General features: G+C 35.6%; 3 protein-coding genes across 3 annotated transcripts; 1 reads left to right on the top strand and 2 right to left on the bottom strand.

Moving 5' to 3' along the window:
- Positions 1-679: 679 nt before the first annotated feature.
- LOC141610841 (chloride channel protein CLC-e-like) lies at positions 680-5,288 on the bottom strand. Its single transcript, XM_074429109.1, has 7 exons — positions 4,628-5,288; positions 3,310-3,700; positions 2,736-2,933; positions 2,159-2,625; positions 1,298-1,819; positions 1,004-1,209; positions 680-908 (listed from the first exon to the last, which is right to left on the bottom strand). The coding sequence occupies exons 1-7, from the start codon at positions 4,931-4,933 to the stop codon at positions 866-868; spliced, it is 2,133 nt and encodes a 710-aa protein (XP_074285210.1). The 5' UTR covers positions 4,934-5,288; the 3' UTR covers positions 680-865.
- Positions 5,289-6,287: 999 nt separating this feature from the next.
- On the bottom strand, positions 6,288-7,646 carry LOC141612815 (aspartic proteinase nepenthesin-1-like). Its single transcript, XM_074431563.1, has one exon. The coding sequence runs from the start codon at positions 7,644-7,646 to the stop codon at positions 6,288-6,290; it is 1,359 nt and encodes a 452-aa protein (XP_074287664.1).
- Positions 7,647-14,148: 6,502 nt separating this feature from the next.
- LOC141612814 (wall-associated receptor kinase-like 2) lies at positions 14,149-15,147 on the top strand. Its single transcript, XM_074431562.1, has one exon. The coding sequence runs from the start codon at positions 14,149-14,151 to the stop codon at positions 15,145-15,147; it is 999 nt and encodes a 332-aa protein (XP_074287663.1).
- Positions 15,148-15,690: the final 543 nt, after the last annotated feature.

Genomic DNA, 15,690 nt, shown 5'->3' with positions numbered 1-15,690 from the left:
TGACGCGGTTTAGTTAGGGTTAGCTTAGTCATTTTACATATGTAAACTTATAATTTCATAAGATGTTTTACAAAAAAAAAAAATTGTGAATTACTCCCTCCCAATATCTATGTTTGCCCCATTTCAATAAAATACTCCTCACATATATTAGAGAAATAGGGCAAACATTGTTATTCGGAGGGAGTATAATTCAGCTAGTGAGGTAAGCAAAATATCGAAGATATATTATTATTATTATTATTATTATTATTATTATTTTTTAAGTTCAAGTCCAACAAGTAGTTCAACAATTTCAGTCTAATAAAACAGGTATGAGCTCTCTAAATTCTTTTCTTACAAAAATATCAACAGGTTTTGCCATTATTCTCGACTTGACTAATCTGCAAGTCCGACTATTCTGTTTACGTCGGAACTTGCAACGGTTGTGTACCCCAGGGGCAGTGATCAGTTTCTCTCGCGCAGAACAATCATCTAATCTCGTCTTCAGGTAAGACTGTTGTGTAGCCCAGGTGCATTATTTCCACTATGTTGATATAAAACAGTCCGTCCCTGAAACAGTTCCTGTGAAATTGTATCACACATTGAAGACAGCCAGGAAGTTTGCCGGTCATTTGACAAGGCTAGACTTGCATGCATTATTTTTTGCAGTAACAGGAGTTTGCTGGTCAAGTCAAAATTATGTTCAAAATGGAATGCTTTTGACATGTACAGTAGTAAAAAAAATGATATCTTACCCTTTTTTACACCCAGTAAGTCAATATGATTACAGTGAGTCCTCAAAACCAGTACAGTAAAACTAATATCGCGACAATTTGTGTGTTGCATCTGTATCGATATTTACTTGAATCCTTGATTGCTTAAACAATCAATTGAAGTTGGCCTTGAGATTTTCCTTTGTAGCGACAGCACTTCACAACAAAAACAAGGAGTATCAATATCATTAGGAAAAAAAAAAGTGCATCAAACCGCGAGAGAGATTATAAAAGGCGTAAAAGGGTAAAACCTGAATGCAAGCTTGATGCAGTGCATGTCTATAACACCAACTGGCCTCCCTCTGTTACCCTGTGGATGGTCAACAACCGGCAGCTGACTAAGTCTGTGACGGACCATCATCGTCTCTGCTGAACGAAGATCCATGTTCGGAGTTGCTGTCCACACCACTCCGCATTTGTCAGTCTCAAGACAACACAATTCCGCTACTGATAACTCCTGTAACATGCATAAATCAAGATTAAGAGGGCAAATGATATGAGATATTGTATTCTTGTACAATCTAGATCGAAGCCCAAGAAGCTACCTCGGTTTTAAATTTCCTTGCTTGTTCCGATTTGCTGAATTCTAGGATGTCACTTAATGATAACATTCCAGTAAGGTAATTGTCCTCATCAACAATAAGTGCGTAAAACTGCTTCTCCGCTAGCATCAGAGTCACAGCTTCGACTAACAATGTACCCCTTAAGACGGTTGCAAAACTCGTTCTCATAGCCTGAGATACAAAAATGTTCCTTTCAAGGTCTTCAGAATCATCATAACAAGAAGAACTCTCAATTTCACAGAGATTATCTGAACTCGATGTTGTGGTAACACGAGATGAACTGGTATTCTGATTATACACTTCGCTTGTTTGGGCATTTGCATTACTTTTCTTGGAACCTCCTACAGCCCCTCTTTTTACTTTTGAGGATGTAATCCATGACGACATTCCCACTGCACCTAAAAGCGGAATAACTATCCGGTAATCCTGTGTCAGCTCGAAAAGAAGCAGAACTGATGTGAGAGGAACCTGACATACTCCTGCCAGAGTAGCAGCCATGCCAACCTGTACAAAATATGAGTAATAATAAAGTTTCTGAAATTGGAATGCGTTCAACGTCTAGGGCTGGGCACCGGTCGGTCCGGACGGACCGGAAACGGAATCCCAAAAAATCATGGACCGGAAATAAAAATTCCGGTCCAAGACCGGGCCGAACCGGTTGGACCGGGGCGGACCGGATTAAATAGGCCTACAGTTCTTTTTTTTTTTTAATAATATTTGAAGGAAAAAATCAAATAACAATAATTCCCGTCTTTTCGGTCTAGAATTCCGGTTCCGATCCGGACCGGTCCATTTTTCCGTTATCAACGAGTCCCGGTGTTGAAAAGAAGAAATAGTCTCTACCAGGCCATATGCTTGTGGTGAGGCCACTTCCAGGAAAGAAATCTGAAAAGTTGGATGCGACTGGGCAACTGCAAAAGCAATAAATTTTCCATACGCCATTCCTGTAGCAGCACCGATAAATAGTGATGGAGCATAATATCCGCCTACTAATCCAGAGGCTCGGCAAACTGAAGTAGCAATAATTTTAATGCCCACCAGTTGAAACAAAAGGTCAGCCGAGAGACCTTTTACAAACGGTCGAGATTCCAATAGAATGTCAACATTCTGAAAACCCCAGTAGAGAATTTCCGGATATGCCAAAGCCATGAGCCCAACAGCTAAACCACCAGTAATTGGGAAAACGGCCTTTGGTACCAGGCCTTCTTTTTGAATATCTTCAACCGTATGCAGCATAAAAGTAGTACATCTTGTCAAGGTTAAAGACACCACGCCGCATAGAATTCCCAGCAAAAGATACAGTGGAAGCTCTGGAAAGTAAAAAACAATTAACACGGGTTGCTATATATACGTAGCACAACAATAACATTATCACAGGAAACCAAGCATAAAGAGAAAAAGAGAGGACCATAAGACACACCAGTTACTGAACGGAAATCATAGTCTGGAACCTTGAATGCTGGCTCAGCTCCAAGACCAACTTCAGACAATACTGAAGCTATGACAGCACTGAGTATGACCATGGAAGTTGTATTTGTAAGAGATGCTGCTGAATCAGGTGATGGCCATAAGACAGACTCTACAGCGAAAAAGCAACCAGCTACAGCGGCATTGAAGCCTGTAAAAGAAAAATTCTGCATATTAAAAGGAACTCAAATGCATACGATAAATCCTTTTGTTATTAGAATTCAAGACCAGCAAAGAAATATATGCAGCTAAGTTTCAACTACGAAATGTAAGATTTTTTTTTTGGTGTAAAGGGAGCCACAAGAGCGATTTTAATGCTGACAGCGTTTGAACCCAGGTCATGAGTACCACCGCTCATGACTTTACCAACTAAGTTTGTGCACTGTAATCAATCCATGTGGCACGGGAAGGAGAAAAAATAAACTTTACGAGACAAAGTTAAAAGAAGAGCACTAGGCAATAGGCATATTATCATGAAATGTGATACGCTTGTGGTAGGTGCATTACAATAGTTGAAGAATTCCAACCGGAAGCAATCCCAGCAGCAGATCCAGCAGCAATAAGAGGAACCTTTGTTTTGACATCCCTGCCAAACAATGTTCCAACTCCTTTGGCAATGGAAGCGCCAATTTCAACACTCGGACCTTCTGGGCCTAACGAGTTTCCAGTACCAAGTGTTACACACGCAGCCAATGATTTCAAGAACTGTTGGAGTACGGCTTTCACCTTAGGTACAATCTCTCCTCGTGAAGGGGAGTCCAAAGAATCTCGCAGTGCATTCAACATGGACACAAGGAAACCGCCAAAAACTGGCACAAAGATGATTCTCTGCCAAGAACTTTCCAGAGGCTGCTCTCTTAACCATGATGCACCTCGATATGGGATCCCATCCCAGAAGAAGTCACGTAATTCATGAACCTAAAAGGTGGGCATTAAATTGTTTATAATACAAGCAACATAAATTAGGATGCAAAACTGAAATGAACTCCAAGAACAGAATAACAAGGTATAATAGATAGTGAATAGTGCTTGAGCATGAACTCTATATATGAGATGCTATACGTAAGACACTAAGACCCTATTCTTTTCCGCTAAACTGAATGGAGCTGAGTACATTGTACTAATAGTTAATTGAGTAGAGATGACCTAAATTGTGCTGAGCTGAACAGAATTGAACTGAATGAGGCTGAACTAAACTAAAGTTAAGTTGGTAATAGTCACATAACTATGGGGAGCTAGCAAGGTCAGTCGCCCTTTCACCCCCAAGCATTAAATTTTTTTAACCTTTTCCCTAAAATGGCTCACTAAAGTGGTTGCGCTTCTTCCTTTTGTGAAGTAGCGGTCCTTCGATGGAGTTCTCGACGCAATTTTCATCATGGGTCATTCGGAAACAACCTCTTTGTGTTGCTAACACAAGGGTAAGGCTGCGTACATCCGACCCCCTTACCCCGCAATTTGCGGGAGCCATTGAGGCACTGGGGTAATGTTGTTGTTTTCCCTAAAATCTTGGAATACATAATTCCATTAATAGTTCAGCCCCATGGCCCCCATGAAACATTTCTCCCCGTAAGTCCTAACTGTAAATTCTGATTCCACCACTGGCCCTTGGTAACACACTATCACTATCCATTTTAAAGAAATGGGACACACACCAATTCACATGTGCATTTTCTTCAAATCAATAAAATTTCTCACAAACTACTCCTCATTCCTCAGCTCGGTCATTTGTTTACCTTTATTTAAAAACCGCTCACAACATAAAAAGCAAAGCTAAACAATTGATTGCAACAAAACGAATATAATCAAATACTAAGATCCAAGAATAGAAAGGGAAGAATTAAGTACCAGGTTATTGAAAATCACAACACTGAAACCAGTAAGAATACCAATAATTGAAGCAGAAATAAGAGCAGAATTATCTTCCGAATTAAAAAACGCCATTAATGTTCCCTTATTCTTATTTCCATCCTCTCCCTCAACCTCAACCTCTGGAGCTTTACTAGCTGCAATACGTCCCACTTTATACGACAGCGACGACACGAAAACCCGTGACGGAGGCCATGAATGAGACTCATAAGAGCTCAATTTGTTGCCATATTTTAACCCATTTGTGAACCTCAACAATCTCAACCCTGCCATCATCAAAACCATTAAAGTAACCCCATTATTCCACTTATTGACGTGTAGTTATATCTATCTCATTACAAGTTCGATACTAACTTCAAATCCTGGTTCCGCGACAGATGACCTTCTAATTTCACTAAAACATATGAATATATGATCAAACCTTAATATAACTAACATTATTTAAAGGGATTAATGGTAATTGAATAAGTTGTATTTAAAATAAGAGGTTGAGGATCGTTTGAACGTTGTTGATGATATAAAACGACAAAACAAATGTCATCCATTATCCACAACTGGATATAAAGAGTCCACGCATTCTATATACGCAAATTCTCATTTGTCGCAAGCTTGTGTTCTATACAAGGAGAATATTATTTGAGCCATTGACCCAGGATAATTCGGATTTGAGTTATTCAGATTTGCAAAAAATTGGGCTGATAGGGTCATTTTCGAATGGGTTGTTATCAACTTCTCTGGGGATAACGGTCATTTAGGCCGGGTTGAATAGGGTCGGATTAGATTGGGTCTCGGGATAGATTCGAATCCCCAATTCGGGTGCAGGTTGGGTTTGAGTCAGGATATTTAGGCCATGTCATTCAGGTCGCGTCAATTTTGTCAGGCATATTCGTAAACACGTAAAGTGATGAGCGATAGGATCTTGCATGGGCGCTCATCCCCGTTGAAAAATGAAAATTTCGAAAATTATGTTAAATTTTCGGAATTTTTTATTCTGAAAATTAACCTACTTAAACAATTTAAAAATGAGATCATTTTTGAAATAATGCTCAAAAATAAAATATTTGTTCTTTTGGGTCGGTTTTGAAAATATTTGTCAAAATGGTGTCCACGTAGACTCGGGATTTCTAGACCTGAAACACGCCACTACCAATGGCGTGTTTGTGAAGGAAACACGCCATTCGCAGTGGCGTGTCTTTACAACAATTTTTTTCTTCAACTGACAACTTAAAAAAAAATAAAAATTAACATAGACACGCCATAGGGAGTGGCGTGTTTCCGCTCCGAAACCCGTCATTCCCAATGACGTGTTTGTTTTAGTCCATTTTAATGAAGTGTCTTTCCCTACTAATTGTAAACACGCCATTGGTAGTGCGTGTTTTTAGGTCCAGAAATTCCGAGCCTACGTGGACACCATTTTGATAAATATTTTCAAAACCGACCCAAAACAACAAATATTTGAGCATTATTTCAAAAATGGATTCTTTAAAAATATTCGGTTATTAAAATAAAATTATACCATATTATATGCTCCATATTTTATATACTTATTTATTTATTTATTAAATAATTTTGTTGTGTTATGTTATTATTGGGCTAGTCTTACACAACAATTTGGTTAAAAACAAACATGATAAGCCTACTATTGGACTTCATAACATCTCTCAGGTACAAAATAAAGAAGCCCATTAGAAATATCAAACAAAATGTTAAAATTAGTTTGTTGAAATGCACCAAACAATGAATTTGCATGTTCATTATTGTTAGGTAACACCATCATACAAAATCCAACTCCTCGATCCGTCTTCTTAAACATATTATCCTTACCCAAAACCATATCGACTTCACCGGACCCTTGCGGTCGCGCAAAATGAAGAACAACACTCGGAAAATCGCGTTCATCACGAGGATACGACTTGTAACATAGTTGAAACGACCCTGTTGGAGGAGGAAATATGGATCTCCATTTGTATTTTTTGAAAAAGTACTTAGATATTGCATCGACTACAAGGTCGTGTGCAATTTTTGGTAAAGTTGTATAAGGTGCACCAGAGTCGATAAAAAAACCTTTAGTAAAAGTAACTGGATCGTAATTAAAGATTGATGGATCGATTGGAAGTCGATTACCATCAACACTAATACCATTCAAGTTTAAATGATATCTTTTTTTAACTTGCATTGAGATTACTTGGACTTGTCTAGTACCATCCCCTCTTATTTGGGCATCATCCCCAAAAAACATAGTTGTCGTTCGAGGACTCTCCTCGTTCCATGATGGTAAACAGTAAGAAAATCGACCTTTAATTTGGTTATCGAGTTGGTTAATGAATGATCTTCTCCCTGGAGCTAGTCCATGTATACCGGCAATGACATTTTGAGGTCCAGTGTTACGACCAAATGAAAAACCTTCATTGTTAAGGGCACAACCGAAGGCTAATCCTCTGTAACCCTCCATTTCCCCTGTATGAGAGTTTTTGAAAAAGAATGTATCTCTTCCTAGGAACCCTATAGCCTTGGATCGCCGATAAGTGGCCTCAAAGCGACAAGAACCCGAATAACTAGACCTTGGAAAACATAATTCATCTGTTAAACTCATTTTTGCAAAGTTAGGGGACTTCTTGTATGCAAAAGTTTTGCCGTTTAACTGAAAACAAGGATTGCAACCTTCACACTGGACCCAGGTTTGTTCAGAACCAGTGTCTAGAAGTAAATAAGTCGATAGAGCTCCTTGACCCTCACCAATGTTAAGTGATGTCACATAATAACTGCTATCGAGCCCATGGATTGTTACCCTAAATGACTCGGGTGCCAATTGAAACTTATTTGCTCGCGACAAAGATACATTGATGAGGTATTGGTGTCGTTCTTGGACATTAAAATTTTCTGGTAGTATTTTCAAATGTGGCGAGTCTATTGGAATCATTTTCATTGTTAGACATTCGACTTTTGAAATGAGGGTTAATATTGTAATGTGAATCAATATAAGTTGTACATTTGCCATTGTCAATGGTTTTGATTACTTTGTCTAATTTTATGGAAATATGGAATTGTTTTTATATATGCTCTATACATTTGTTTTTGTAAGTTTTATGACAAAAGAAAAGTGCATTGATCATAATGTATAAGATCCTACACGATATACTTATAAGGTAAATTTCAAGTGAAATGTATACAATTTATGGTTTATGGTTATACTTTCTACTACAATATTATTTTGTTTGGAGTAAGTTTCCTGTTTACGAAAGTCCTTTAATATCTTTATTATAGAAAGTGGTGATACATGAAAGTTATTTTTGTAGGGGGATTCTAGCTAAATAATCACTTGGTTTTACAATAATGCTTATGTAAATTTGTGGCGAAATATAAGAATTGTTGTTTTCTTTGATTAATGATCGGTAATTGGTCGCAAATTTGTGCCCAAATATGGACATTTAGCGATTAACGATGGTGATTGCAAAACACCTGTTTATTTGTAGTAATATGGTAGATCATGCATAAAAGGTATGCAATTTACATTTATAGTACAATATTATTTGCTTTGATTAATAAAACTGTTTTACATAAGCATTTAGCAAGAATATTGCCCCATGAACTTAAGGCTTGACAACCCGAAAATGCCGAAGGTATTCCCCGGCGTAGCCCATCCCCAACTTGCCGTTAGAGCTGGCCAACTGAACAGCCTGACCTGCCCAGCGGCCTAGGCCCAGCCAACTAGCATCTTTTTCCTACGGCCTAGCCCGACCTACCCGCCAAGCTCGCCCCTCCATGGCCTGCACGGGCCTCAAAAACCAAATCCGGCCCACCCTTGGCCCGCCAATCTAATAACAAAAAAAATTACAAAGGCCCCTCGTCCTGCCTCCACCCACCACGGTCCACGGGGGCTGGCCTGGTCAACCATACTCCCAGCCCAGCCATGCCCACCCCTTCCCCTGGCCGGTTTAGGGCCCGTCTAGGTGAGCCCGGTCCGGCCCAACCCGAAGACAACTCTACCTGCCGTAGATAGTCTTGGTCAGTCTGTCTGAGGTTAACCCGGTCCAACTCATGGATCGTAGCCATGTCAATCGCAACTCAATACTTGCTTTGCGATAGAGTTTAAAACATCAAAATAACTAAGTAATGCTTGCAATGTCCCGGTCATTTGCTGTGTTTTTTTCTATTTTGGGGTGTTTCAGTTAATTGTTATTCATTCTATTTTAATAATGAACTTGATGAGCAATTTGATTATTCATAATTAATTTATTCCACTTGTCATTTAATAATTGGCCATCTCTTTTCTCCTTTAGTCTTTGTGCTAAAATCAAAGAACAACAATTGATCAGGACAAAACAAGTACAATATTAACACGTGTCCAAAATAATCCCTCATATTCTTTAGAGATGCTTCGTTAGATTTGGTCATAAGACCATCTCCAACCATGATTTTCTCACCTCCTCATCTCACTCTCTCTTATCACTTCTCACTCATCCACCTCATTATTCCTCAACTTTTCAATTTACAACCAAAACACTTCTCCAACAATAATTTACACTTATTCCTCATCACTCTCTTTCATCATTTATCTCTCTTACTTTAACATACCCCACACATTTTTTTACATTAAAATCTATTTTCGTAATTTGTTCGGGTTTTCAACTCGATAATTAATCGACTTCAGTTTTATTATAGAAAAAAAGGTTAAAACGTTTTTTTCTCTTAAAAAAAATATTTTCCAAGAGAAAAAAATTAGTTACATATTTTCCAAGAGAAAAAATATATATCAATATTACTACCTATTTGAAGAGAAAAAAAAGATACAAATTATGGTGTAATTATTATTTTTAAATAAATTAGTTACATATTAATTATTGGGAAAAATAAAATTTGAAGACAAAATAGTTAACAAAATACAAACATGACTAAAATAATCTCCACAAAAAGTGGGCCCCCCTACCTTGGATTTTGTAAAAAAAATATTTTAGCAGTAGAATTTGGTGTTCACGCTGTGCGTTTTCTTCCTTGCTTTTCCGCTGTGCGTTTTGTTCCTCGCTTTTCCGCTGCTGTATATTCATGGTTGGAGAGCTTTACTTCCTCAAGTTTGCTCTTCCTCAATTTTTCGAGGAGTCCATTCCTTATGGTTGGAGATGGTCTAAGTAAAATTATACGAAGTGATGGTGACATTATTCCCGCCTTCCTTTTGGACCGTGTCACCGTGCCTAGGCAATTTTCATCTTACTTTGTAGACTTGTAGTCAAAATAATTATTTACTAGGTTTGGTGCCCGGCTACGCCCGGGCTACCTTTATTTAACATTTAAATTTTATTTTCTATGAAATATGATTTCTCTAAATTTGGTTAACACATACATTTACAATTTCTATATTGAAATTATGATGAGAGGTAAAATTAATTAACAAATTATGAGACACGTTCACCTCTCCCGCGGTTAATATTATTACTTTCACTACATCCCCTGTTAATACTATTACGTTCACTAGTTCTTCGGTTACTGTTGTTTGTTTTACTATTTCTGCTATTTTTACGGTTAGCCCGTTAGTTTTGTCAAGCTCGTATATTTAAATAAATTAATATTTTCTTAAAATGGAATTGTTAGTTAATTTTTCATACTCTTTCTGTTATTCCTACTATTACTTTCATTACATGTGTTGTGACTATTATTACTTTAACTTCTTCCGCCGTCATTATTTTTTTCACTACTCCCGCATTTATTATTGTTAATTTCACTATCCCGCTGTTGCTAGTATGACTTTCACTACTCCCGTTACTATATATTATTGTTGCTTTTACTATTCACATGAAATGTTACTATCATAATAGTTGATAATCTAGTTGTATTAGAGTTATTTATTTAAATAAATCTGAAATATTAGATTAGAATATTATTTAAGAGTAATCATTATTATTTACTAATTAAATTACAAATCTAATGAATTATGGAATATTATATTTTTTGGAAATCTGAATTGATTTACTCACCTTTTAATAGGAGTCGTTTGGTTGCCACTTAGAAAACATAGGCATTGGAAAATCCCATGATTTTGAAAAACATGGGTTGTTTGGTTGCCATAAATTTTACAAAATGTAGGAATTAGAACTTCCCAGGAACTTCCAATGCCTACTTGATGTGGGAAGTTGCTTACCTACTCCCCCCTTGGTTATTGCAAGTTCCTGTGGAATTTAATTCCTATATGAGCAACCAAACACTTTTCCGAAATTCACCTGAATTGGATGAGGGAACTTAATTCCCATGAATTGCATTTTCCTAGGAAAATTAAGTTCCTTGATCAACCAAACAACCCCTAGTTTCCAAAATATAACATATATTTATATTATATTTATGTATGTTAAATAACTAGTTTGAATGCCCGTGCGTTGCAACGAGATAATTAACTTATTTATAATGCAAAAAAAACGTTATAAGGGTTTAATGTTTACATTCCATGTCTACTGATTTGCTTACATATTATTAAAATATTCTTTCAAAAAAAAAAGATTAATATATACGTGGGTTAACTCCTATTTATAATCACCCCACCTTATATTAATCTTTCGATGTGGGACAATTATACTACTCCCTCCCAGTCACTATAATGTTCCCTCTTTCCCAAAACGGATTATTCAAGTAATGTTCCCCTTTCTATTTTTAGAAACTTTTACTCTTATTTTATTCATTTCTCTCTCCTATCACCAAACCCCACACAACTCTTTTACTCTTATTTTATTACTTTCCTTTATCTTTTGGCCCCACAATTCTTTATTTAACTACTAATAATTCATCCCTCTCTCCTACCACCAACCCCACACAACTATTTTACTAATATTTTAATACTTTTCCTTAAGTATCGTGCCCATATCAAAGGGGAACATTATAACGACTGGGAGGGAGTATTTATAAGTAATATTCACCAAACTTAAATTATTTTTATGATGTGGGACAATTCTACTATTTATACGTAGTATATATTTATCAAACCTGCATTGCTTTTCAATGTGGGACAAATAACATACTCATAATTACACCATCTTTTTGCATTTAGTTCGACATCCAACCAGATCCCGAATACCGAATACGGACAATTGCTACTCATTATATCTAATAGTTATATTTAAATTTAATAATATGATCAAGTACTCTTCATTAATAATGTTCCGACATTAACTTAGTTTGAATGCCCGTGAGTTGCAACGGGGTAATTAACTTATTTATAATGCAAAAAAAACGTTATAAGGGTATAATATTTACATTCTATGTCTAATGATTTGTTTACATATTATTAAAATATCTCTTTCCAAAAAAATAAAGGATTAATATATACGTGGGTTAACTTATTTATAATCATATAATCACTCCGCCTTATACTAATCTTTTGGTGTGGTACAATTCTACTATTTATAAGTAATATATTCACCAAACTTGGATTATTTTTTTGATGTGGGACAATTTTACTATTTATACGTAGTATATATTCATCAAACCTGCATTGTTTTTCAGAGTGGGACAAATATCATACTCAGAATTACGCCATTTTTTTTGCACTTAGTTCGACATCTTTTTGCATTTAGTTCGACATCCAACCAGATCCCGAATACCGAATACGGACAATTGCTACTCATTATATCTAATATTTATTTAAATTTAATAATATGATCAAGTACTCTCCATTAATAATGTTCGACATTAACTTAGTTTGAATGCCCGTGCGTTGCAACGGGATAATTAACTTATTTATAATGCAAAAAAAAAACGTTATAAGGGTTTAATATTTATATTCTATGTGAGACTATGTCTAATGATTTGTTTACATATTATTAAAATATTTCTTTCAAAAAAAATAAAGGATTAATATATACGTGGGTTAACTTATTTATAATCATATAATCACTCCACCTTATACATACTAATCTTTTGGTGTGGTACAATTCTACTATTTATAAGTAATATATTCACCAAACTTGGATTATTTTTCTGATGTGGGACAATTCTACTATTTATACATAGTATATATTCATCAAACATGCATTGTTTTTCAATGTGAGACAAATATCATACTCAGAATTACACCATTTTTTTGGCACTTAGTTCGACATCCAACAGATCCCGAATACCGAATACAGACAATTGCTACTCATTATATCTAATAGTTATATTTAAATTAAATACTATGATCAAGTACTCTCCATTAATATTTGTATTTTGTTTTTCTTCAATTTTTTTTTATCATAATTGAGATACGGAAATTTTCCGTGGTACCCCTTAATTTTGTCAAATTTTCCATGTTACCCCTACTTTTACGAATCTGCCTATGGTACCCTTGAGGTTCCATTTTTTTTGCCCATGGTACCCCCTAATGTAAAGGCTGTTATATGGACGTTAAGTTTGATAGCGTGACAATAAAATAAAAATTAAAAAATAATACCCTCTTTATTGTTTTATTGGTACAGATTTCTCTCTCTTTTAAATGAAAATTTAATTAACTATATCATTATAATATTGAAAATTTCTCATGGTAACCTTGAACTTTGATATATTACACATGGTACCCCTAATTTTAAGTTTCTACAAATGGTACCCATGTGTTTACCTTTTTCTTTCCCAGAATACCACTTGAATATAAAATAAGAAATACAGAGTATATATTATATATAATAACTAAAAGATATTCTAAAGATTAACTTAGGTTAGAGATCATTATTCTAGAGACAATAATACAAATATTCTCGCCATATTTATACTAATTAATACCATAAGCGGGGGGACCCGTTTATTTAAGGAAACTCGCCATATTCTAATATTCTCTAAATTTATACTTTTAATCAGAATTATATAATATTTACATTGAAGTCCCTTGTTCAGGTCCATCACACGCGCTAGCGATTTAAAACTATATAGTATAATTAATGTGTATAGATTTATTTAATTACATGGAAGTCCCTTGGTTTCTGGAATTAATATATAGTATTGATTAAATATATGTATCGAGTACATTATTTTTTTTTTGAAGAAACAGAGTACATTATTTTATCAACGGTTATTCTTACTTAGGACGGACATTGCCCATCCGAACATAGAGCTACTCCTAAAACGTACCTAAATACTACTCTGTACCACATAATGATAAGTTGATAATCGAGTCATATTAAATGGTACGGGTATCTGTTTTACAATGAAAATCCTCTGTTTCATTTTTGTGTCCCGTCTCTTATCTCATGCTCTCCTTTTGACACATAGATATAAAAACCACATATATGGTATATTTATTACGAGTATTTCCTAAGTTGATGTGCGTGTCAAGTAAAGAGCAGCCTGAGACAGGAGATGGGACACCATATGGAACAGATGATCCTCTCTTATCTATTTGATCCATTATCTCGTCTCAAACAACAATTTGTGTGAAAGCATTTTATTGACTCATTCTACAAAAAATTGTTAAAAATTGTTATTATCACTTTGTTTTGAATCCATTACTGTTGACAAAAATCAGCACTCATTTCATACCTTAATTACTGATGGGTCAAATACAAACAAAGAAGAAGTATATGCATTTCATTGAAAATGGAGGCATTTTCCTTGAAAAACAGATTGCTCTTAGCAGAGGCCAAAATAAAGGATCAATAACGCAAATGAAAATACTGTCAATCGACGAAATCGAGAAAGCTACAAACAACTATGATCCGAGTCTTGTTCTCGGTAGCACCCAATCAACGGTCTTTAAAGGCGTCATAGACGGCCAAGTCGTAGCTATCAAATCCCCTAGAGATTTTCAGCTGAACCACGACCTCATTGACCTTTATTTAACTGAAGCCGCGACATCAATGGTCATGAATCATGAAAACCTGGTTAAGATTTATGGTACTTGTCTTGAGACGTATATACCGATAATGGTGTACGAGTATATGCCTAAAGGAACTCTCTATACACATCTCCATAACAATAGTTCTCGTATAAAATGGTCTGATCGATTAAGGGTTGCAATTGACATCGCGTATGCTTTGTCTTATATGCATAATGCTTTGTCAAGGCCACTGGCGCATAGGGATGTTCAATCATACAATATACTTCTCGATGACTCATTTCGAGCAAAGTTATCTAATCTTGGTTACGCGGTGAGTATTATTCCTAAGAAGACGGCTAATAAAAGGCCGATTGTAGGATACCCGGGATGTGTTGATCCCGAGTATATTGAAACTGAGCTTGTGACAGAGAAATGTGATGTTTATAGTTTCGGGGTTTTGTTATTGGAATTGTTAACGGGAAAACATCCTATTAAGATGGCCATACGTAACAACAAAAATTTAGTTGATATATTTGTTTCTTCTACTAAAAAGAATGGGATGATGGAGATGATTGATAGCTATGTATTGGAACAAGCAAGGGACGACGAGATTCGAGAGGTTGCCTCGCTTGCATTGACATGTGTAGCAAAAAAAGGGGATGAACGACCGACCATGATCGATGTGGTTCGAGAGCTTTGCAAAATACAAGATCAGGACAAGAATAAAAGTTGACGTAAGGTTATGAGCGTGTTGTGATCTATGTTACTCAGACTCGACAGAAATTCTTTAATTTCAATGCATGCATTATTGCATTGCATGAATGTCTAGCGTGTCTATTTGTGAAAAACACGTCTCCATTTGTTTTTGTGTAAATAGAATTGTGAAATTCAGTGTCGACATGGTTGAATATTGTTGCATATGTACCATTACCCGAATGTAACCTTATATTATTTCTATTTGCCTTCGATGTTTTATTGTTGATCATATAATAATATAAGGAGTATTTCTTTATTGTAATAGTTTAAGCTACTAAAAAAACCATTAAAAAAAAGTGATGGAGCGAGTATCTCATTATAACATGGTAGAATTTCGTTACAGCAAAAAAAAAGGAATAATAGGTAAACAAATGATCAGATCAGACAGACGGAATACAAGATTGAATAATATTAACCATTCAACGCGCGCATACAAGAAGAAAATATTAATTAAGAGAATAACTAACCCTAATCACACACTAATTAAATTACTCAACAAAATAATAGAGTAATAATAATT

The sequence above is a fragment of the Silene latifolia genome, chromosome 11 (genome assembly GCF_048544455.1).
Source record: "Silene latifolia isolate original U9 population chromosome 11, ASM4854445v1, whole genome shotgun sequence".
NCBI classification, from domain to species: Eukaryota; Viridiplantae; Streptophyta; class Magnoliopsida; order Caryophyllales; family Caryophyllaceae; genus Silene; species Silene latifolia.
This window is presented reverse-complemented; position numbering and strand designations above follow the sequence as displayed.

Coding starts and splice junctions, on each gene's coding strand:
- LOC141610841 (XM_074429109.1), bottom strand. CDS start 4,933: ATGGTTTTGATGATGGCAGGGTTGAGATTGTTGAGGTTCACAAATGGG. Junction 3,701..4,627: donor TTGTGATTTTCAATAACCTG/GTACTTAATTCT, acceptor CCCACCTTTTAG/GTTCATGAATTACGTGACTT. Junction 909..1,003: donor TGCATCAAGCTTGCATTCAG/GTTTTACCCTTT, acceptor TTTGTTGTGAAG/TGCTGTCGCTACAAAGGAAA.
- LOC141612815 (XM_074431563.1), bottom strand. CDS start 7,646: ATGGCAAATGTACAACTTATATTGATTCACATTACAATATTAACCCTC.
- LOC141612814 (XM_074431562.1), top strand. CDS start 14,149: ATGGGTCAAATACAAACAAAGAAGAAGTATATGCATTTCATTGAAAAT.